Here is a 23,008-nt window from a genome sequence, read left to right as displayed (position 1 = left end):
TAAAAAAATAAGAAAAATAAAAATAAATTAAAAATAATAACAAAAAAATTAAAAAATAAAAAACAAAATTAAAAAAAAGAATTAAAAAATTATTTTAATTAAAAAAATAAAAATAAATTAGAAAATAAAAAAATAACAAAATTAAAAATTTAAAAAAAGTAAAAAATTAAATAGATAATTATTTAAAAATATAAAATAAAAAAATAAAAGTAAAATAAAATAAAAAATAAAATAAAATAAAAAATAAAAATTGAAAAAATTAAAATGTAAAAAATAAAAAAAATTTTTTTAATAATAAATAAAAAACAAAACAAAAAATTAATAGAGTCTAAATAATAAAAATTGAAAAAAAAAGAATAAAGATATAAAAAATAAAATAAAAAGTTAAAATAGGGAATTTTTTTTAATTAATAAATATAAAATATAAAATTGAAAAAAATTTAAAAGATTAAAAAATATATAAAATATAAAATAAATTTTAAAAAATGAATTAAATAAATTAAGTAAAAAATTAAAGAAAAAAATTAAATAAAAATTAAAAAATACAAAAAAACAAAATAGAAATAAAATGAAATAAAGTAAAAATAAAATAAAATAAGAACTGAAAAAATTTTTTTAATATAAAATATAATTTGAAATTTTTTTAAATTAAAGAAATAAAAAATCCCATTAAAATTAAAAATAAATAAATAAATAAATAGAAATAAAAGAAAATAAAAATAAAATAGAAAAAAAATAAAATAAAAATAAAAATTGAATAAAATTAAAATATATATATATATATGCATATATATATATATAAAATATTGTTATTGTTATTGTTGTAAATAAATAATAATAATAATAATAATAATAATAATAATAATAAATAAATAAAATACAATAAAATAAAAACTAAAAATTTAAATATTAAAAAATATAAAAGATAAACATTAAAAAATTTAAAAAAATTTTAAATAAAAATATATAAAATAAGAAATAAAAAAATTAATAGGAATAAATTAAAAATAAAATAAAAATAAAATAATATAGTACACGGTTGTTGGTCAAATTTTGTCGAAAATGGCTAAGTGAAAATATCGCATTTTAATTTTTTGATACATATCCATGTACTTATGTTGTATATCAAGTTTGAGTTGATTTCAATCAAAATTGGATTTTTATGAACTTTTTAAGTGTCTCAAAAATTGGTCCAAAGGCCCTGTAAAATTATGATGATACAAAATCATAAAAAATTCACAAGTAATATACAAAAACTAGAGGTTCATTAAAAGTTCAAAAAACTCGAATGCTGTTAGTCCTAGTGTCTACCAACCCATCATCCAATGTCAGTACAAACTATAGCAATGTAAGATTCATAATGAATGAAATATTAAAAACCATATACTTACCAAAAATGAGAAAAAGAGAGCAATAGAAGACAAGAAATGCCATATGTCGTGATTATCGTAGAAATCAAGTAACTTGCAATCTTTGTTGTCCTCTCTAGAGATGGCAGGTGTGTTCTGAGTGAACGAAAACCTTATCATGATCGTAGCAAATTATTCCGGGCTTACCTCCCACTGGGCCACATTCGTAAAATAAAAATAAAAAGCACACGCCCAGCAAATACCAATTGTTACCAAGTAAATGAATGGACTTATTGTCCACGGTTCTTTAAAATACAACTAGAGAGAGAGAGAGAGAGAGAGAGTGAGAGTGAGAGTGAAATAATGTATTGTCTTATTACCTTTGAAAAGAGATAAATGGTAATATATAAAAACGAATTAGCGACAAAAAGAGCTAGGATAATCGTAGCCACACCTTTTCCTGTAAAAATCATGATGAGGCCGCTATTGAAAAAGAACATAAAGCCACACCCATATTATAACTAATTAATTAAACTTACACGATAAAATTAACTACAACCATTGATATTGCTTTAACAAAACGAATCTAAAAAATTTAAAAACATCACAGCTATACTCAAATTAAAAATTCTCACCAAGTCTCTGGGACTATATTTTTTATAAGGACACCAACTTCTGAACCATTGACGAACCTTACCCCAGATCCTGCAGTCTATAAACTGATAAAAGTGGGTCTGTACTAAAATGGCTGGACTCACAATAAAAATAGTTCAAACCCCAGTCGTGATAAAAATAGAACGAAATGCTAAAAATAGTAACGGCGATCATTACTAGAACGAGAAGGATTATTCGCGTTGACCAATATCGTGAAGAATTTTCATACTAAAAAAAGAAAATAAAATATATTTTGTAAAAGTAAAAGTGCTTACAATCCCAATAAGTGTCAGGACTATAATGACAGCAAAACTCAGAAATGCAACAAAAGCATTCGTGTGAATGTCAGGATGCCTGGCCTGAAATATAATCAGCATCAGTAACCCACCGATTATATACATGAATGCTGTATCTGGATATTTTAACAGAAAAATAATTATCAAAAATAATATCAATAAATTAATATAAATATTTATTGTTCTCACCAAATTGGAAGTTACTGTCGTTTGGACAAATGTGATAAAATGAGCTCATGAGTCCTTGCATTATTAGAGTCACGCCTGCAAAGAGGTGGGGCCAGTTATTAATAATTGTTAATTAACTAGACAAACCCATTGCATAGTAGATCCCGTAGAATTGTGGGACACCATAATCCTAAAAAATTTGATCGGTTATTGTTTATACTGAATACATTTTGTATTACTTTCTTCCTTTTCCTAAAACAAAAAGCACTCCTCACTTGAACCTCATCATCACCACCTATTGGCTCGTAACCTTCCCTTCCATTGGCTCTGCGATTCCACAAATGTCTAAAGCATCAGAGCGTGAGCAATGCATTAACAGAAATCAAATCATCATTAAAGTAGTGTTAATAAGCCTGTCAAGTGTGCGTTAACTCATTGCTTACCTGATTCCAACTATTATTATGAAAAAGGTTCCAAATATGATGTAACCAATATTACTCCAAGTATTATTGAAGGCACTACAGATAGAAAAGGTGACAAGATGTTACAAATAGCACATGAAAAATTGACATTATGTGCAGTACATGTATCACAAATACCTGAGGACTCCCCATGTACGCGAGCACTTGAAATTATAATAACAAGTATCTTGATCTCCAGTGGAATTCAAAATCTAAAAACACAACTTTCATCTTTAAAAATTCATTAAAAATCCAATTATAATCTGAATGAGCTCAAACTTGATATACAGCATAAAAACATGTATATGTATCAGAAAAAATTATAAAAATGTAGAATTCTCTCATAGCCATTTTTGGCGAAATTTGGCCAACGACCCTGTACTATAGTACAGGGATTTTGGCCCAATTTTTGAGGAATTTTTAAAAATTCATAAAAAATAGAAATTCAATCAGAATCTGCTCAAACTTGATATACAACATAAAAACATGTATATGTATCAGAAAAAATATTAAAATGCAGAATTCTCTTCTAGTCATTTTTGGCGAAATTTGGCCAACGACCCTGTACTATATAGTACAGGGACTTTGGCCCAATTTTGGAGCAACTTTAAAAATTCATAAAAAAATCCAAACTTGATCAGAACCAGCTCAAACTTGATATATAGCATAAGAACATGTATATGTATTAGAAAAAAATTATAAAATGCAGAATTCTCTTCTAGTCATTTTTGGCGAAATTTGGCCAATGACCCTGTACTATAGTACAGGGACTTTGGCCCAATTTTGGAGCAACTTTAAAAACTTGTAAAAAATCAAATTTTGATTGGAATCAGCTCAAACTTTCTACATAACATAAGTACATGTATATCTCAAAACAACTGATATACACATTTATTATACAACGTATATACCATCTGTTCAGCAAGAAGTAGTTGAAATGCTGGCAGACCATAAAATATTCCAACTGTAATGGTGTTCCTAGAAAAAGAAGAGAATCAATTAAGTGTTAGCTAGGAGGAATAAGTCTTACCATCCATAAGATGCATAGCCCCTCTCTAAATATGATATTGGTAGCTGTAACATGTCAGGCAGCATGAGAGCATTCTTTAATCACAGAAATGAATAGGGATGACGTGATGCTAGTGTACATGTATATCTTACCTCCTTATCAAGTAACTTGCTGTGCATGCCACTCTTGAAAAACAAGTCCTGCAAGATTCAGAAAGATAGATAGAGAGAAGCAAAAGGAGATAAACTAAAGCAAAAAGCAATTCATTGTTACTTTATCGCTTTCCTCGCTTCTCATACTATTCTCTATTCTTAACTTCTACAAGTTGAGAGAGAGAGAGAGAGAGTAAGAATAAAAATACCACATAGCACTGTAGTTACATCGAGATTGACACTGTCATCAAGTGACGATGAGCAACTAGAAGCAGTCTCTATTAGCGGCTTGCTAGTTCCAGCTGCTCCATTATCACTAGTATCACCTGAACTACCACTGATTGAATTAGTGGCACTACTACTAACTAAAAAATTTTAAAATGGAGCAGTTAGGGGGAACTTGCTATTATTATACAGTACATACGAAGAGAAGCAGATTTCCTTCTTGACTTTGAGCAAAAACACATATTCAAATGAAAAGGCCTATAGTGGAGAAGCTAAAAGTTATTAATTTTAAATAAATAATTCCTGTTACGTGTGAAAGCAAGGGACCCAGAAAGTGCCAATGGCACATAATCCAATAACAAATAAGACAATGGGAGGAAGAGCAAGAGCTATCCCATAATGATAAGCTTATAAGAAAAAAATAAATATACGAAGCCTCATTTTTGATACCTACCAAAATATGATTGAACAATCTTTAAAGTTATATTAACAGAATCAGTTGACAGCTGGGTCTGACTTGGATCGGTAAAGCACAAAGAAGGATCAGCTTTTTTTAGGACGATGAAGAAATTGTCATACTCTATGGTCTTATTCTAAAAATGAACAAAATAATAATCCATGCACATTTCACATGCATATCTACTCATTCATTCAAACATGTTCCCTTCTGCTTTTACTTTCTCTCTTCTCTCCCCCTCTCTTTCTTACAGCGACAATATTCAAAGAGGCTGATGTAGTCATTGTCTGATAGACTCCCTTAGAGCCAGCGCTCACAAGCACATCATTCACAGGACACTGAAAGATACAAAGATAACAAATGACTCAATTGCAATCAAAAGTTGATAATTAGCAGCTGCTATATGGGCACCTGCTATAGGCTACTTATCACATTTGCCAAGAATAGCACACAATCCACACATTTTAAAAATGCAGCCATCATCTCTATACTATAGTGCTTGTCTATAGTATATAACTTACTGTTGCATTTTGAACAGAGACAATGACACAGGCATTCTCATTGTCAGAGGATGCTGTCACTTGAACTATACGTACATGTCCATCTGAGTTGTTTCTCTGAGGAAACTTGAAATAATATAACTGCAATGAAAAAAACAAATAATTATAATTATAAGACAGTAATTCAGGAGCTGTAGCTTTACTTGAGGATCATCCTCTGTAACTGTAATGTTTTTATCTTCACCCAATCTATGAATGAGTAATAATAAAAGCATTATATGGGAAAGATAACAACAGATATTTTAAGATAACATCAATAGTGAAAGGTGGTTCCTGTTACTCACTTCAGTTGAAATCCAACCACAGGTTTTACAGTTATGTTATAAGGAACATCCTCTGTATTACTGGTAAATACATCAATATACATGGTAACATCCTCCTCTATAGTGTTTTCATCACGAAAAACCGTACTACATATTGTCCTTGAGGACCTACAAATGATATTTAGAAAATTGTAATTTTTATAAGTTTGCCAAGGGAATTCTTGTCCATCGGGTGTTAGTAAACATGGCAGCTGCATATGCAAGGTAGCTTCTTCTATTGAAGCATTCTCATAGATCTATCTCTTACGTGGAGTTTGCGAACAGTTTCCAAGTCTGTACATTCTCATCGGATCTGGTTACGAATACAAGTGGTTGTCTCTTGTCACTGATCCCTTTAGTCTCTGTGGTCACCCTTAGAACCTATAAATGTGAGAAAAGGAGGAGTATACATAGTAGGAGGAGGAGGAGGGAGAAAAACTTACTGGATATTCATCAATTACTTCACCAGAGCAGTTGGAGTAGTTATTGACCACGGTCCATACATCTGTATCATATTTAACGACACTACCATCTATGACACTGCAGGGATATATATCGTGCTGGCTGGAAGAGTTGCTTTCAAACTTTCCCTTAGCTATAGAGAGGAAGAGAAGGAAAGAAACAGCTAAGACCATCTTCACTTCAGTCACGTGTGGGCAGGAACTACACCTCTTGGGTTACCTCCCATATGTCATGGAGATCAATGTGAAATGGATTTTAAAGACAAGAATATTCTTCTTTCTCTTTCAAGTACTTTATTCTTTATTTATATATTTTGTTAGCTCCATCTTCACAGGTAATGGTCTCTATATTCCCTGACCATCAGCACTCAAAAAACAATGCATTTATAGCTCCGTATCGTTTAAAACCTCACCCTCTGATAATCGAGTTCTTATTTGGAGGATTCGATAACTGGGACTCCGAATATTACCTTAACGTTGCTAATGTGGGTGGGTACCAAATCAAAGAGTGCCACGCCTTCTTTCCACTGTATCCGTTTCTAATGAGATTCATGACCTTGTTCTTATACAGGTATACACCGATTGGACACTTCATTCCTTTTCATAGTCTGTTAGTGATAAGTGGTGTGACAATAAGTAACATATCATTCATCATCTCAGCAATCACTTTATATCTACTTACCATTAAAATATTTACTATAGCAGCTGTTGATTACAATAAGTACACATCTACTAATAAAACTTCTACAAATGAAACTTTGTCATCATTCTCTTCCAGCATCAATGAATCCACGGGCTCATCTCCTTCATCATGCGTTCTAAAAAGACATCCAGTTCACACCTCACCATTGACTAGTCCTCTAGATGCTTTACCATCAGTTATTCCACCAAATCTTTCATTACCAATGCCTTCACTTGATGCTACATCTTCACTCACACACAATGTACCTGTTAGTTTACCCTCTTCATTGAATGATCAGGTGATATTGTCTCCAGAACTGATAAAAGAGATTGCATTTCTCTCAGTACTGCTCTACACTGTTAATCCAGCAACCATATTTATGTGTACTGCATACACTGAGAGCCTGTTTGCCCTCTTTACTTTCTCAGGTATGCTGGCTGTCTCTCACTCTCGACTCTACATTTCTTCACTTCTCTTTGCTGGAGCATGCGCCACACGGTCCAATGGTATCGTACTAATTGGTTTTATATTATATCATCACATGGTGCACGTCTTGAAAGATTTCGCTGCTCGTGGTTCCATACTTGGAACAGGAATGAGGATCTTGAAACATGGGTTTGAAATGATGCTACAAGTGTTGATTGCACTCCTTCCATTCCTTGCTTTCCAGATGTACAGCTATCACCAGTTCTGTCCCGATCCTGCTAAAACCAACATAACCCTCTGTAATGCAACACTTCCTCTTCCTTACTCTTATGTGCAGAAGGAATACTGGGAGCTTGGGTTTTTAAACTTCTACGAATTAAAGCAGATACCTCACTTCATCTCTGCTACACCAATGTTCATACTAGCTGGTATTCCATTGTGGAGATACTTTAAGCTGGCAGTTACTAACACAGGGCACTGGCTGTTCTCAAATAAACAAAGATATGACAGACATCAAATGTAAAGTACTTCAATAATAATTATCATTTTCAATAATGCTGGTTAACATTGCACAGGTACATTGATTCTGTTCTATTCCCTTACATGATGCAGCTCCTGTTTCTTTTAATTGTTGCCGCCTTTTTCATGTACATACAGGTAATTACTACATCTTACAAAAATAACAATTTTTAAAAATGGCCATAACTTGAAAAAATTAAGTCGGAATTGGCTCAAACTTTTTACACAGCATAAAGACATCAATATGTATCACAAAATGTAATAAAAATTTGGGGTGATCTCGGAGCCATTTTTTGGAAAAAACCCATGGGCTATAGCCTTGGGTATTTTTTAGAATTTTGACGTTTTCTAAAAATGGCCATAACTTGAAAAGTTGAAGTTGGAATCAGCTCAAACTTTCTACACAGCATAAGGACATCAATATGTATCAGAAAATGTAATAAAAATTGGAGGTGATTTTTTCACCATTTTTTGAAAAAAAGCCTTTTTTTACCCTTTTTTTTGAAAAAAAGGGTATTTTTAGATTTTGGCAAATTGTTCTTTTAAATTTGGATAGGTTGTCACTCGATTTGTTGTTTCATCCTCTCCTGTCATTTACTGGTTTGCTGGAGTAGTGTTTCTACCAAAGAGCACTGAGATTAGCTCTACTGCATCTAATGCTGTGAGAGAAAAAAATGGGAAAGGAAGAGAAGATTCTGTATTCACATATATGAAAAGACTGGTTCATTCAAGTCAATGGTCGCATGTAGAACAGTATGATTTAAGACAGTGGATCACAGTTTATTGTGTAATATATATTATCATTGGATTTGTAATGCATTGTAACTTTTTACCCTGGGTCTAAATAAATTTCTCTTTAATAATCTACAATAATTATAAAAGGTTATTAACTAGAAAATGGAACCGAATATCAGTGAGACAACACTCTGCAATGAAGAATACAACGGGACGCTCTTGGTAGCTATCAACAGCATAAGGACGGTAACGGCTGGGTTGTCTTCCCTGATCTGCCTCTCTTCAATCTTCTTGCTATTGTTCATCATGTGTAGGAGAGGCCCTAGTGGAGACAGAGACGATAACACACTCAATAACAAACTCATACTCTCATTCCTCTTCTCGGCCCTAATATATTCAATAGCTACAATATTCCAGTGGGTCAGGCTGGAGTATGATCAAGAAGACTCTCATTATTCCACTGCCTGTGAAGTCGTTGGTTTTCTAGTTGGGTACTTTGGCTGGACGCTAATGCTAAAGTCCTTTTTCCTCATTTATCACCTTTTTCACATTCTGTATAAAGGGAAACCAGAGAAGTCCTGTATTGATTTGACACCGAACTCTTGTAGCAATATCATCAATAACGTCGCTAAAATGGCCCCAGGAATCACTCGTCTGGTCGTGTACATTGTCATATCGTATCTCTTTCCACTTCTTTTCGTGTGGATACCGTTGATACCAGGGTTGAAAGGTTACGGGTCATCGGGTTACTGGTGCTGGATTGTAGTGTGTACTAGTAATGATGATTACTACAAGATCGGTTATGCAGAACAGGCCTTGATCTGGTATATACCAGTTATAATAATCAGTATTGTCATCATTGCATTGATCGTCACCATTATTATAAAACTAGTTCAACTAGAAGAAAAAGTAGCCATTTCTTGTCCTCTTCTCTCCTTCCCCATTCTCTTCCTGTTTGTAAACATTATAGCTTTCATGAATCGCGTTGTAGTTGCTAGTAGACACCATCCACTGCCCACACTAGCTATACTGCACAGTCTCATTGACCCACTCTGGGGGACAATGGCTGCCTTAACCCTCTTTGTGTACATTGGAGCAGTTCATAGAGAGTCCTTTAAATGCTGTAGAACAACATCAGATGAACTAGTGGCTCTTCATACTCTTATAGACACTGAAGATGAAGAGAGTGAGGAGTGTGAGACTCAAGCGTGTGATGGTGTCCCTATTGAAGTACATGTAGAATGCAGTAACAATAGTACTTAATAGTCAACTCCTATTCCTGTCATTACATTGTTTACTGTTGCGTGTCATTTTTTTGTTGTTTATTGTTTTTTGTCATTTTTTGTTGTTTATTGTTTTATAAAAAATTTGATAAGATTGTCAGCAGCTGTTCCAGGAGTGAGCCGACCTGCCATGACACTTTCCTCTTGATCCTTTAAATGATCATTAACTACTGGATCAGAATGAAACCTAACATGATAAAATCAAGTTAATGTACACATTAAAGACATAAAAATAATATTAAAGTGTTTCCCGACCTTTCCATCAGCTGCCATTGTATGTGATACCATAGCCAGGTCTTCTGCTGTAACATTCTCTTTTCATTAAAAAGATCCTTCTCCTGTAATAAGAGACATATATGTACACGAGATGAAGATTAGGTATTGTTATTAAGTACTAAAAGTGTTTCTTTATATTCTGTCATTGTCTCCCAAGCTTCATTAACTCCTTCATTAGTGAAAGAGGAAACTCTTAACACCTACGTGTAGTGGGGAATAGAGAGGTTGAAGAAAGAGAAAGAGGTAAATAGTTTGTGCTGATTAAAGACTGAAGTGGCTCACACGTGGTTTCCATGGATAATTCAATGCTCTCCTAACAAGTCTTAAAGCACTTGAGTACTCTGTTTGAATCCTACGAGCAGCTGGCAATAGATCTCCATCAGCTTTTGTCACTAAAACCAAATCTGCCAATTCAACTATGCCTTTCTTTAGACCCTGCACAAAAAAGAGAGAAAGAGTAAAAATTAGCAGATCTACACTTCTAGGTCTACCTGCAGCTCGTCACCAGCTGCTGGAGGAACCAGCAACACAAACATGTCCACCATATCAGCTACTACAGTCTCAGACTGACCGACTCCCACTGTCTCCACTATGATGACGTCATAGCCGGCACCTTATAAGGCAATAATTAGATCTTTTTTTAGCTAATAATAATAGTAATAATAATACCTTCACAAAGGAGTATAGCCTCCTGTGTATTCCTGGTGACACCTCCTAAATACAGTAAACCATTCATACACATTATGTCTGTTATATATCACACAGGTCACTCATACCTAGTGTGCCTCCAGAGGGTGATGGGCGTATGAAGGCATTTGGATCAGAGGATAGTTTAGGCATTCGAGTCTTATCCCCAAGAATAGACCCGCCAGTTCTTGAAGAGGAAGGATCTACTGCCTACCTGAGACAAAGAGATGAGCATAAGCTACTACATGTATGTACTATACTATAACAGTCAGGGTTTCCCACAGGATTTGGGCATAGTATAATGTAGATTTTTAGGAGAGAATTCTGCATTTTTATAATTTTTCTGATACATATATGTGTTCTTAGGCTGTGTAGAAAGTCTGAGCTGATTCTGATCAAATTTAACTTTTTAATAAATTTTTAAAGTTGCTCCAAAAGCCATGTAGTGCTTGTGAGCTCATGAAGCTCATACTTTTTAGCTCACTTAGCATGCTTTGTGGGAAACCCTGATTATAGTATCAAATGATGTGACATAATTGGATAACGTTTTAATGCAAAATGATGATAAACCTCTCTTCAGTATTGAAACTCACCAAAACAGCAACTCTGTGATCCAAACCAGTTAAAGATTTGCCTAACGTTTCGATCAGTGTTGATTTACCAGCTCCAGGAGAACCCGAAAAACCTATCCTAGGGAGACAACAATAAAATAATTATTACTGTTATTTCTCACCTAAATGTATCTCTAAGTTTATTCGATTTCTTTAATTTATTTCTGTGAGAGAGAAGAGACGTCAGGAGCCATTGAGCTTGCTGGTGCTTCCCTGGGTGTTTAGTCTCGACTAATGTTGGTAGAGAAATAGTCACGTGATAGCACGTGACCACTTACTAAGAGTGATTGCTCTGGCTAGATGAGCTCTGCTTCCTTCCAAAACTCCAGCGAGGAGCTCCCTAGTTTCATTATGTACAGATAAACCATGAATATATGAAACCTGCAATGCAATAAAAAATACCACAACAACAATTATAATTTTATTTTAATAAACCCACACTATTTTTTAAAATTCTAGCAGACATGGTGACTAACAGGCGGGACCAACAGGTCCAACACACACCCATGCCATACAAAAAATGATATTCTCACAACACGTGTTCGCACGTGAGTAGATCTAAAAATACTTTGAGCTTAATCATAGCAAAAATAATAGAGACTATACGTAACCGTAGTTACCGTACTCTCTATTATAATGATCATAGAACTAATACACAGATCGTGAATTCAAATTTAATATGACGACGACGCAACAACAACAAACTTGACCTTAAAATGAACGTTACTTTGACAGAGACATTCTGCAATGAAGAATATAATGGCACATTCCTGGTCATTGTCAACAGCATAAGGACGGTAACGGCTGGGTTGTCTTCCCTAATCTGCCTCTCTTCAATCTTCTTGCTATTGTTCATCATGTGTAGGAGAGGCCCCAATGGAGACAGAGATGACAACACACTTAATAATAAACAAATACTCTCATTCCTTTTCTCGGCCCTAATATATTCAATAGCTACAGTATTCCAGTGGGTCAGGCTGGAGTATGATCAAGAAGACTCTCACTATTCCACTGCCTGTGAAGTCGTTGGTTTTCTGGTTGGGTACTTTGGTTGGACGCTCATGCTCAATACGTTATTCCTCATTTATGACATTTTTTACATGCTTTATAAAGGGAAGCCAGAGAAGTTTTGTATCAAATCAATACCAAATTCTGATTCACCGCAATATAAATCTGCTCATTTGTTTTTTTATATTACTATATCATATGTCTTTCCGCTTCTTTTCGTATGGATACCATTGATACCAGGGTTGAAAGGCTACGGGTCGTCGGGCTACTGGTGCTGGATTGTAGTGTGTACTGGTGATGATGATTACTACGAGATTGGTTATGCAGAACAGGCCTTGATCTGGTATATACCAGTTATAGTAATCAGTATTGTCATCATTGGATTCATTGTCACCATTATTATAAAACTAGTTCGACTGGAAGAAAAAGCAACCATTTCTTGTCCTCTTCTCTCCTTCCCCATTGTCTTCCTGTTTGTAAACATTATAGCCTTAATTAATCGTGTTGTAGTTGCTAGTAAACACCATCCTGTACCTGCACTAGCTATATTACACAGCCTCATCGACCCACTCTGGGGGACAATGGCTGCCATAACCCTCTTTGTGTACATTGGAGCAGTTCATAAAGAGTCTTTTAAATGTTCAAATCAGTTAGATAATCAAATTGTTCGCTCTTTTATCGATGACACTGAGCATGATAATGAGGATGATGAAGATCAGTATCAAGTTGTTGAAGACCGGTATTGATGAAGATCAGATGAATTGTTTGAATGAACTTAAGAGAGACAGTGACATAAACTCTACAAACTATGCCATTAAATTTGTTTTTGATTAATTTTGTATAAACATTGGACTGCCATTATAGAAATTGAAACATGCACATACTAGTAGTGAAGAGGTGAGCCAAGTCGGCCAACACACCTTTGCAGACTCTGTGGAATCATTTTATCAAAAAAGTTATTATTAAATGTCAAGGGTTATACAACAATAGGGCAGTACATATCATGCAGTTAGTTAGCATAAGGAGGCAGCATCATTGTAAAGTGATACATGCTAGACTCCTCCCCTTTCCGATAAGGATACCACATAATGTAATTAGTACCCCACAAGTTATTAAACAAATTGAAACTGAAACCTTCATTCACGTCAGGATCTTCCATGGGAACTGGGAAATAATTATCACCACCAACACTTAAAATGGGAGCATCCCACGACTTGAGACTGAGTGGAACAGGATTACCATATTTGACACCATGATCACTACCATGGACGTGCTTACTGCCATTCTTAATGACATCCAATGCATTCACATACTGGCCTAATTTACTGATGGAGAGGGTTTTAGGAGAAACCAACTGAGGATTGGGTTTGAATAGAATAGAGAGAGACTCGGGTATGCGAGTTGACGTCTTGTTTATGACGTAAACAAATATTTTGATTGGCAATGGCTCAGTCGAGGAAGGCATGTTGGAAGCATTAGGTAATTTAATGTCCATTGCAACTTCTTGGGAAGCACCATATTCTGTTACACTCTGTGGGAGTGAGAAGGTGCCCCTTAGCCTGTAAATGATACCATCGCCATGATCATCATCATCATCTTTGATTTTAGAGCTTTTCTTTTTATGACTTGATTCCTCTTTCTTCCAACAGGAATTGAGGCTGACGGTGTCAATGATGTGAGTCGTCTCGGCCTCATCAAGACCAGGTTTACCGAGATCTTCGTAAGCATAATCGAGGGAGCGATCAATGAGGTAGTTGTCTAGAAAATTCTTATAATCTTCAGCAGTGTAGGTAGTGTATCTAATCTGCCCAAGGGGGGAGTCTGGGCCAGTGGAATACTCTCTGTGTTCTGTTCCTCTTTTATCCACCAAAGAAGCTAAGCCAAGTGTAGAGTTATCAAAAGCAAGGGATATGCTTCCGTCCACAGGAGCATCACATGGTATCTCTTGAAAACCATTCATGTTTAAAGTACCATCAAAATACAAGTCCTTAATGGCCGAGTCTATTCTATGATGTAGCTCGTGATCCCCTAGAGCATCCAGTGCATACTTCAGTGCCCATTCTCTCTGTTCGGTCCAAGACTCCACAACATCAATGTAGTTGGGCATGGTGTACTGCAAATAATGAAACTTCAAATTGTCCCAACTGGAGTTATCCTTTAAATATTTCTTTATGTCTTTGCCCCAGGTGTGCTCGCCGTATTTCAATAGGTAAGCCGAGAAAGCATAAATACGAGGATCGTGAAGACTGCAAGTTCCGTCGGCTAAACACTCAGACCTAAGGTGCATCATTAGTCGAAACTGAGTTGATTTCCACGGGTCACTCCCTGCACCATGAATCCATGTATCACCAATCTCCTTAGTAACAATGGGCAGGAGATCTTTGTGACTGACAAGTTCTTCAACAAACTCGTTATAACTAGAAGCAACAATCTCAGCATTGGGAAATATTTCTCTGATGTCGTCATAGTTCTTTACGACTTCGGCAAAAGCGGGTGGGCCAGTATTATCGGAACGAATAGCAAAAGCAAGAGCTGTGTACATACCAGGCACATAAACAATGTCAGAGAGACTAATACCCAATCCAGACTCAATCCCATATCCGTGTGGGTGCCACATCCCAATAACTTCGGAATCACTCTCTTCATCTTTCCAGACAAAAGCACTTGGTACAGCTGGAGGCATGCAGGCTGTATTCACGCCAACTGTTATCGCCTGGACTCCTTCCTTCTTCATGATGGGTATCACTGAGCGAGAGAGACCAGGAACATCTCTTTGACTCATCGCCACTGGGCGAAACCCCAACTGTTCAGAGACATTAGCAGTAAGAAGGAACCCGAAATCCATTAGGGAGCTGTCGTAGACCTCAGGTTCAGCATTAAAAGGGAAAGAATGCCAGACGATGATACCATCCGTAACAGCATTTTTGAAATCACTGATGGCAGTATCGTCAGGACAATGGAGTCCTGATTCAAGTGGACAGTTTAGATAGAGCCAGACCAGATAAGAATGAGTAGTAAAGACAAGCTTCTCTTCTCTGTCCATATGGAGAAGCTCCTGGCCCAACTGGATAGCCTGAGGAAAGAACTCGTCAAAATATCTGTTGACGATGTTCACTAAAGTGTCAGCAAACCCCAGATCAAGATGACAGGATGATATAAGGTAGACTTTATCAACCGACAAACGTGCCTCAATGGTTAACTGGGTTTGAGGAAGGTACCTCAAGTCCTCCCATTGAGCAAAGGCAATGGGAGGAGGAGGGAGGATAAGGAAAAGAGAGAGGCATACAAAGAGTGATAAAGGAGACATGTTGACTGACAGAACAACACAACAGGAAATTTTATCAAAACATGCACAGCATGTGCTCAATTAAGTGAATTCATAGGATTTATGGTAAGGGTATGAATCTATGTAGCATGATTGTGGTGGGTATGTGTATGCATATATAAGTTTATCTTTTTCTTTTCTTTGGTTCCAGTTCAAAAGGATTGTCATCATCATTAGATGAACTTCCTTGTGTTAGCTGAGAAAGAGAGAGAGAGAGAGTCATCATGATGTGTACATATGTATGAGAACAAAACTATCACACAGCATACATGATAATTATTAAGAATATGCACATTTTCACTCTTGCAACTAAATGTATACACAATTACACATACGACTTACATCAATTGTTTCATCTATTGCACTAATGTTTCTTGACCTGCATGAAATTTGTCAAAATATTATAGTGAGATTAGTGACTAGATAATGACTCACTTTTTAGAAGGATTTGCATTAAATTCAAAATCAACATCATCACTATTGTCCTGTTAATACATAAAATATTAAAAAACACAAAGTTAAAATCCAATTACTTCATCATAAACAATGGATCGCTTTGGAGTTCTCTTGGACACCTTTAAAAGCATAAAACACTGACTATTCATATTTAAAATATAGTCTCACTTGTTTTTTGGCTGGTGTTGCTTTAGCAGTACTAGCCAAAGACAGCTGAATGGGTGTGGTAGCAACTGCACACGTGCAACAATCATAACAAACACAAGTCACTATCATTTACCTGATGATGCCACAGATGAAGAAGCAGTAGATTTATTGCTAGTTTTCTTGCTTCTAGTTGTACCAGTGGCTCCTCCTCTACCCCTACCCCTCCCCCTCCCTCTGCCTCTACCACGTCCTCTAGTTGATGTACCGGAATTGTTTAAAGTTTCTTCTTTCTCTCCACTGTCTTGCTTATCTTCATCACTCTCGTCACTAAATCTGTTACTAGCTTGAGGAGGACGTGATGTTCTTATGGCCTCTATATGCTGTGAAATTAAAATAAAGTTTTTCCACACACATACACACACCCACACACACTATGATTTTATTATAATATTCATAACCTACTTCAGCTGTGGATTGTTCTTGCCTCTTCATTATCTCTTCTCTGTTCTTTTCCAACTATTTTACAATTAAAAACCTCATTCTCTTCCTTGCTCTCCATTTCCCATCCTCACTTGCTCTACTATTTCTGACACAGGAAAAGTCTCAGTCTTCAAATACTCTTGAGTCTGCTGCAAAGAATATTTCACAAAACTAAAAATAAAAGAACCAATGCTTAACAATGCTACTAAAACTTGCTCTCACTCTGAGATTGACTCCCTCTCATTCTTTTCTACAAACTCATCAACGGCTTCTACAAGGTTCTTCTCAGAGAGAAGAGAGAGCCTGTCCTGTAGCAGTGACTCTTTAAGAAGCGAAGCTATCGTTTGATGTCCTCCTTCTTCGTCAGTGGCAGCAATTCCTTCAATTATTTCGTTACTATCTGAATGACTCCCACCTAAAAAAATGTGCTCAAACTATCATGACTAATGGGCACTTACTGCCAGACAAGGAAGATGGCTGTCTTTGTCTAAACCAGCTCAGTATTGATTTTGGATTTGCAACTTTATCCACAAAAAACTGACTAAATCTTGCATGACTCAAAGGGGAATATCCTTGACTGTAATCCACCTGAAAGATATAAAATTGAAATTATTCAATGCAGGAAAGTAGTTGCCTCTATAGCTCAGCGGTTAGAGCACTGGTCTTGTAAACCAGGGGTCGAGAGTTCGAATCTCTCTAGGGGCTACTTTTTTTTCTTTTTTTTTTCTCTCACTTACATATAATTTTATTAATGGAAGTTTGTTTGAGCCAGAAGATTCTTTTCCAGCTGTCAAAATTAATTGTTTTACCTAAATATAAAAGAAAATAACATAGTAGAGGTGTTAACGCTTAAAATTTTCATAAAATTCCTGCAATTTTTCCCATCTGGTGTCCCTATCAACAATAATAAAGTACAAAATTAAAGGATTACCTTTTCAATTAAATAGTTGGATATTTTATCGTCCTCAAGTGGGTCTATATCAGTTTTGGAGAGAGAAACCGTGTCCATCACAAAAGGACGGACAGTTTTCAAAGGAACCGGATCGATACGAAAATCAGTCCCCTTGATATAGAGAATGCCAACATGCCTAAAGAAAGAAAGAGGTCAATTTTTAATAATCAAAAGCTCACTTCTTAGCAGCTTCTCCTTCACACAAACTAGTAGCTACAGAGGAACCAGGTTGATAAATGTAAAAACCCATCTTATCATCGTGGTCGTCTTCGTCAGGGTCTTCAGGTTCTCCGCCCATAGCGTTGATATCAGTGAGGGCCTGGTACTCGGGGGAAGTGTGGGATCTGTGTTCGTGGCCCCAGACCACAAGATCGAGAAACGAGGGAAGGAAAGTAGCAGGAATGTAATTAGTAGCCGTATGACGAGACCTAGGCGATACAGGATGAGGAGGATGAAAAATAGAGGGGAATAAAGAAGTAATTGTACATGTACTGAAAACGAATGTGGTTGCGTTAGGTATTTTTTTCAAATGTCTCAACTCTCAAATGATAATCAATGTGTGCACACTAGGGCCGCTTAGGAAAGAGACGATTGCCCCAGAATCGTAGCGTCATTTTAAAAGTAAGCCCCTCACCTGTTTTGGTGTATCACGAATAAATTAAACCATTTCTTCTGATCTTCTTTCGGCTGGAGGAACTTCACTTTCCCGAGACGAAACATCCTGTTAAGCCTCTCGTCTCGTATGCTACCCAAACCATAGAGTGCCAGCATTGTACTACCTAAGGGAGGGAGAGATTGAGTAGAGGGACTTTGACCCAATTTTTAAGCAACTTTTAAAATTCATAAAAAATCACATTTTGATCAGATTCAGCTCAAACTTGATATACAGCATAAGTACATGTATATGTATCAGAAAAAATTATTAAAATGCAGAACTCTCTCAGAGCCATTTTTGACAAAATTCGGCTAATAACCCTGTACTATAGTACAGGGAGTTTGGCCTGACTCTAGAGCAACTTAAAAAAAACAAAAAAATAAGAGAGGTGATATCATAATACTGCACACCTACAAAACACATCCCATCTCTCTCTGTAAGGAGAACAGAACAAAGTGACTATCAACCATTAAATATGTAGAGGATGCATTGATGCTTTGGCTTCACAAAGCTAATGCACACTAACAAACATTTCCCCTGCAAACAGGACACCAACGACACTTAATGTGTCCATAAATTTACATCATTTCCCTTGTCATGGGAAATTCAAATTTGATAAAGGAAAGAGTTTAATGACAACACAGGTCAGCAAGACTGCACCTGTAGTGATGGGATACAGAACATTGGTGCTACAATTAATTAATTACAAGAACACATGTTTTATACTTTACATGTGTACACGTACAGAAACATGCTAACTACTACACTAAACAGTAAACACTGTACCTTTTTGCAATAAAAGTGGAGATATTGTAATATTCTCAACATCTTTTGCCTTTCCAAAATAATTCACCAAATTCGAGACACTTAGTATGTCCAGTGAGCTTAAGTTATGATCCTGAGAGAGAGAGAGAGAGAGAGAGAGAGAGAGAGAGAGAGAGAGAGAGAGAGAGAGAGAGAGAGAGAGAGAGAGAGAGAGAGAGAGAGAGAGAGAGAGAGAGAGAGAGAGAGAGAGAGAGAGAGAGAGAAAGAGAGAGAGAGAGAGGAGGGGAGAGAGAGAGATGAAGAAAGTGCAAAAGAGGATCTTTACCCCAGTTGGATCATCGTGGTTTCCATGAATAGAGAAAACAGGCATGCCGATGTTATAATTAGGATCTTCATAATTAACATTAGGAAAACTGAGAGAAAATAATTATAAATTAAAATGATATTAATTTAATAATAATTATAATTATTATTTTTATGGTACCTCGAATGAAAGTTGATTGACGGATCACTGCGGAATTCAATAGGGCAAGGACGGGATCCGATACAGAACTGACGAAGGAGCTCCATCGTACGGAAAATCACTTGACGCGAGGGTTTGTTCTCATGAAACATATCACCACCAAGAAGAATAAAATCAACCTAAAATTCATTTTTATACAAGTTAGGGCAGAGATTTGAAACGTTTATAATAAATGATATATTATATCTTACGTTTTGATCTCTGGCAATGGCTAGTATCTCTTTGAAGGTTTCTAAGCTATCGTTGCCTCTGACTGGGTCTTTCTCCATGTAGCCAAGGTGATTATCACTTGCTGTGTGGAATAAGGAATTATTTAAATTTAAAAAAGTTACCTATTAATATCTTCATCATGTTGGTGTCTTCTGATTCCTCATTTTGGACTCCAGGCTCAGTCTTAACATTGGATGCCATCAGTTTTACCACGTGGGTATATTTCCAATTGAAGCTCACCAATAAGCCACACCTCTGACACACCTCCAAAGTTAACGGAGATGAACGGAGGAGGTTTACTCTTTTAGTATACGGACGGGAACGGTGGTAGCCATTCTCGTGAGGAAGCCAGTTTCTTAGCAGGAGAGGTAGAGGGAGAGAGAAGAGATTAGGACCGTCCTTCTGAAAAGGAAGAAAAGCCAGTATTATACAGAGAGAAACAAAAAGGACCCCTCCTGTATCTCTGTTAGTTATAGCGAGAAATGGCTCGACCGGGTCCCTCGGGTGGGGGCAAGAAAGGCTTTCTCTCTTTCTTCCATCAGCAGCTCCAGTCAGGAAGCACGCCCAAGCCAGCCATTGACAAGAAGACGGTGGAGAAGGCCTGGAAACTGATGGACAAGGTGGTCAACCTGTGCGCCAATCGTCGGATGAATCTCAAGAACTCACCTCCTTTCATACTGGACATACTCCCAGAGACCTACCAGCACCTCAGGAAAATATTCAAGAACTATGAGACCCAGTTGGACTTCCTCAACGATAATGACTATTTCAAGATATTCATGGAAAACCTCACGAACAAGTGCAAACAAGCGTCACAGCTATTCAAGGAGGCCAAGGAGAAGATCTATGATGAAACCTCGAGCCACAGACGCTCGCTAACTAAACTGAGTCTAATATTCAGTCACATGCTAGCGGAGCTAAAGGCTCTCTTTCCTGATGGGATCTACGCTGGCGGCTCTTATCGTCTGACGAAGCTGGACGCCAGCGATTTCTGGACTAGCTCTTTTGGATCAAAGTGAGTTGGGTGGGGTCAGAATTTATTATATGTACATGTATACTCTGTGTGTGTGTGTGTGTGTGTGTGTATGTGTGTGTGTGTGTGTGTGTAATGATTATTATGTCTATTTTGGCCTCTTCACCCTCTCTCTCTCTCCCTCTCCTCCTCTCTCCATTAATGCTTTGATTGCTTTATGTGTGGAGTTTGTGTTTGTTTTATTCAAATTGAAACTAAGTCTCTCTCCTCTCTATTGCTTGTTCTGGTCTGTGAGCGGCTCTCTCTGTCTGTGTATGTTTATTAATTTGCAATACTAACACAAGAAGATTAATAATATATGTATTCTTGTTGTTGCAAGAAGGACAAAGAGAGAGAGAGAGGTAGAGGTAGAGGTAGAGAGAAGAGGAGAGAAAGACTAGGAGAGCATGGCGGAGAGAAGGAGGGAGAGGAAAAGAGAAAGTATGTTCATATTATATTCAAGAGAGAGAGAGGGGGGCATGGAGTAAATAGAGACAGGACAGATAGTAGATTTTCAGTAATTTACTTTGTTTGGCACAGGATGCTGTTGTTAGTTATACTTTTTCCGGACTACTAATCACCATAATTACCATTATTATTATTATTATTATTATTATTATTATTATTATTATTATTATTATTATTGTTGTTTGCATTGCAGTGATATTACATGCTTTCCTTTTCTTGTCTTATTCTTGGAAAAACCTACAACCAATTATATGATACATTTTTGTTGCATATCTTTATAGTATATTCCTCTTTATGTGTAGCATGATAGCATCCATCCACTATTCATCTTCCTTCTTCCCTCCCCCCCCCTCTCTCTCTCTCTCTCTCTCTCTCTCTCTCTCTCTCTCTCTCTCTCTCTCTCTCTCTCTCTTTACAGTAGTCCTAGTCTTAATTCCTTTTTATTGGTTATAATGACATTGCTAAATCAACATCAGGCCATCAGCTCAGATTTACTTTTTTGTCTATTGCCATTCGTGTCCATGTACATTTCTTTATTGTCCCACCTGTTCTTATTAATATTTGTATAATGTATATTTGCTTTTTTTTCCCTATTGTACACAAGATATCATGTGTCTCATTTATTTACATGTATGCATAATTATGTGTAAAATGCACTTGTTTACATGTAAGTCCTCATTTAATATCTACTCATTGTAGTACAATACTATGTATTGACCTATTGAAGTATTTAATGCGTACATTTGTGTAGTGTGTGTGTGTGTGTGTAGTGTGTGTAGTGTGTGTGTGTGTGTGTGTGTGTGTGTGTGTGTGTGTGTGTGTGTGTGTGTGTGTGTGTAGTGTGTGTGTGTGTGTTTGTGATTCATATTCTCATCACTCTCAGTATATGTTTTGTCAGCTGTTATTGACAATGGGCCACTTGCAGGTGCAATATGCATGTACATGTAGATACTACATGTCCATTTATGTACAAAAAGGTGTACATGTATATACAAGTGTACATACATGTTGAGAGAAAGAGAGAGGGAGACAGAGAGAAAGGGGTGGAAATAAACCCGAGCAGCTGTCACAGGAATCTTTGAGTATGCCTTTTGATAATTTGAGATTTTGGGACAAGTTTGATATTTTGTATTAGCCCAGCTAGTGTTTACATAATACTACCGTCTATCCATACAGTAATTTTAGATCCTTCCTCAGGGACCAATTAGGATGTGTACATGTACACATGCTCACACTTTGTACTACACGTACATGTACATGTACAGTATATGTGTGTTCCATATGAATTGTAATATATTCCTGGATGTCTGTTCGATGTCATTTGGCTGGTAGTATAAATGATAATAAATTAACAGAGACTTTATTGGATTTGATGTTATTTTGGTGACTTCTGTTGCTTGTCTTTCCTTCCACTTTCACATCCTCCCTCCATTTTTACACCCACATGTACCTGCTCAGTATTTATTTATTCATTTATTTCTCTCCTTCCCCCTCTCTCTCCCCCCCTCTCTCTCCTCCCCCCTCTCTCTCTCCTTCCCCTTTCTCCTCCCCCTCTCTCTCCTCCCCCTTTCTCTCTCCCTCCCTCTCCCCCCCCCTCTCTAGGGCTATTGTTCCATGGCGCACATTCAGGGCCATACTTCATCAGTGTCATCCCATTCATTCCCCATTAGAAGCTATGGCACTGAAGTCTACCA

General features: G+C 36.5%; 6 protein-coding genes and 1 non-coding gene across 7 annotated transcripts in view; 3 read left to right on the top strand and 4 right to left on the bottom strand.

Moving 5' to 3' along the window:
* Positions 1-1,168: 1,168 nt before the first annotated feature.
* Positions 1,169-6,283, bottom strand: LOC100639606 (SID1 transmembrane family member 1-like). Its single transcript, XM_019995572.1, has 27 exons — positions 6,077-6,283; positions 5,902-6,014; positions 5,616-5,762; positions 5,475-5,520; positions 5,293-5,412; positions 5,023-5,109; positions 4,769-4,907; positions 4,625-4,721; positions 4,514-4,572; positions 4,318-4,454; positions 4,211-4,255; positions 4,090-4,137; positions 3,959-4,032; positions 3,840-3,906; positions 3,067-3,140; positions 2,911-2,985; positions 2,707-2,812; positions 2,615-2,657; positions 2,489-2,563; positions 2,279-2,415; positions 2,108-2,231; positions 1,985-2,061; positions 1,889-1,935; positions 1,730-1,832; positions 1,557-1,667; positions 1,392-1,505; positions 1,169-1,338 (listed from the first exon to the last, which is right to left on the bottom strand). The coding sequence occupies exons 1-27, from the start codon at positions 6,266-6,268 to the stop codon at positions 1,276-1,278; spliced, it is 2,520 nt and encodes an 839-aa protein (XP_019851131.1). The 5' UTR covers positions 6,269-6,283; the 3' UTR covers positions 1,169-1,275.
* Positions 6,281-9,418, top strand: LOC100639482 (GPI mannosyltransferase 2-like). The gene is made up of 4 exons (XM_011405177.2): positions 6,281-6,383; positions 6,430-7,721; positions 7,778-7,859; positions 8,278-9,418. Exons 1-4 carry the CDS (start codon positions 6,327-6,329, stop codon positions 8,563-8,565), a joined length of 1,719 nt encoding a protein of 572 aa, XP_011403479.2. The 5' UTR covers positions 6,281-6,326; the 3' UTR covers positions 8,566-9,418.
* A 294-nt stretch (positions 9,419-9,712) lies between these two features.
* Positions 9,713-11,799, bottom strand: LOC100639355 (methylmalonic aciduria type A protein, mitochondrial-like). The gene is made up of 11 exons (XM_019995574.1): positions 11,753-11,799; positions 11,592-11,694; positions 11,436-11,544; positions 11,296-11,392; positions 10,792-10,912; positions 10,685-10,729; positions 10,507-10,628; positions 10,298-10,450; positions 10,135-10,215; positions 9,995-10,077; positions 9,713-9,926 (listed from the first exon to the last, which is right to left on the bottom strand). The coding sequence occupies exons 1-11, from the start codon at positions 11,777-11,779 to the stop codon at positions 9,806-9,808; spliced, it is 1,062 nt and encodes a 353-aa protein (XP_019851133.1). The 5' UTR covers positions 11,780-11,799; the 3' UTR covers positions 9,713-9,805.
* A 1,531-nt stretch (positions 11,800-13,330) lies between these two features.
* On the bottom strand, positions 13,331-15,628 carry LOC105312483 (uncharacterized). The gene has a single exon (XM_011405175.1). It carries the CDS (start codon positions 15,626-15,628, stop codon positions 13,331-13,333), a length of 2,298 nt encoding a protein of 765 aa, XP_011403477.1.
* A 4-nt stretch (positions 15,629-15,632) lies between these two features.
* LOC100639228 (double-strand break repair protein MRE11A-like) lies at positions 15,633-20,074 on the bottom strand. Its single transcript, XM_019995573.1, has 19 exons — positions 19,957-20,074; positions 19,816-19,916; positions 19,586-19,743; positions 19,427-19,514; positions 19,123-19,234; positions 18,316-18,460; positions 17,861-18,109; positions 17,661-17,817; positions 17,467-17,538; positions 17,188-17,317; positions 16,952-17,144; positions 16,822-16,900; positions 16,712-16,765; positions 16,383-16,629; positions 16,271-16,335; positions 16,180-16,221; positions 16,082-16,131; positions 15,989-16,025; positions 15,633-15,842 (listed from the first exon to the last, which is right to left on the bottom strand). The coding sequence occupies exons 1-19, from the start codon at positions 20,033-20,035 to the stop codon at positions 15,771-15,773; spliced, it is 2,130 nt and encodes a 709-aa protein (XP_019851132.1). The 5' UTR covers positions 20,036-20,074; the 3' UTR covers positions 15,633-15,770.
* Trnat-ugu (transfer RNA threonine (anticodon UGU)) lies at positions 17,362-17,434 on the top strand. Its single transcript has one exon. It is a non-coding gene; the product is annotated as a tRNA-Thr (tRNA).
* Positions 20,075-20,147: 73 nt separating the features above from the next.
* LOC100639103 (E3 ubiquitin-protein ligase CBL-B-B-like) overlaps positions 20,148-23,008 on the top strand; it is a 7,500-nt gene continuing 4,639 nt past the window's right edge. Inside the window, 2 exon segments of the mRNA XM_011405172.2 lie at positions 20,148-20,849; positions 22,917-23,008. The exon segment at positions 22,917-23,008 is cut by the window's right edge and continues 9 nt beyond it. Coding sequence (XP_011403474.1) covers positions 20,317-20,849; positions 22,917-23,008 — 625 coding nt within the window. The 5' untranslated portion in view covers positions 20,148-20,316.

This window comes from Amphimedon queenslandica, unplaced genomic scaffold, assembly GCF_000090795.2.
Source record: "Amphimedon queenslandica unplaced genomic scaffold, v1.1 AMPQUscaffold_13438, whole genome shotgun sequence".
NCBI classification, from domain to species: Eukaryota; Metazoa; Porifera; class Demospongiae; order Haplosclerida; family Niphatidae; genus Amphimedon; species Amphimedon queenslandica.
Note: the sequence above shows the minus strand (reverse complement) of the source record. Positions and strands in the feature narration are given on the sequence as shown.

Coding starts and splice junctions, on each gene's coding strand:
- LOC105312483 (XM_011405175.1), bottom strand. CDS start 15,628: ATGTCTCCTTTATCACTCTTTGTATGCCTCTCTCTTTTCCTTATCCTC.
- LOC100639355 (XM_019995574.1), bottom strand. CDS start 11,779: ATGTCTGCTAGAATTTTAAAAAATAGT. Junction 11,695..11,752: donor CTAGAATTTTAAAAAATAGT/GTGGGTTTATTA, acceptor ATTGCATTGCAG/GTTTCATATATTCATGGTTT. Junction 10,629..10,684: donor GGCTATACTCCTTTGTGAAG/GTATTATTATTA, acceptor TTGCCTTATAAG/GTGCCGGCTATGACGTCATC.
- LOC100639228 (XM_019995573.1), bottom strand. CDS start 20,035: ATGGCATCCAATGTTAAGACTGAGCCTGGAGTCCAAAATGAGGAATCA. Junction 19,917..19,956: donor CATGATGAAGATATTAATAG/GTAACTTTTTTA, acceptor TATTCCACACAG/CAAGTGATAATCACCTTGGC. Junction 16,132..16,179: donor GATCCATTGTTTATGATGAA/GTAATTGGATTT, acceptor ATGTATTAACAG/GACAATAGTGATGATGTTGA.
- LOC100639482 (XM_011405177.2), top strand. CDS start 6,327: ATGGAGATCAATGTGAAATGGATTTTAAAGACAAGAATATTCTTCTTT. Junction 6,384..6,429: donor TATTCTTCTTTCTCTTTCAA/GTACTTTATTCT, acceptor CCATCTTCACAG/GTAATGGTCTCTATATTCCC. Junction 7,860..8,277: donor CCTTTTTCATGTACATACAG/GTAATTACTACA, acceptor AAATTTGGATAG/GTTGTCACTCGATTTGTTGT.
- LOC100639606 (XM_019995572.1), bottom strand. CDS start 6,268: ATGGTCTTAGCTGTTTCTTTCCTTCTCTTCCTCTCTATAGCTAAGGGA. Junction 1,936..1,984: donor AATATAGTCCCAGAGACTTG/GTGAGAATTTTT, acceptor TAAATTTTTTAG/ATTCGTTTTGTTAAAGCAAT. Junction 1,339..1,391: donor CTCTCTTTTTCTCATTTTTG/GTAAGTATATGG, acceptor ACATTGCTATAG/TTTGTACTGACATTGGATGA.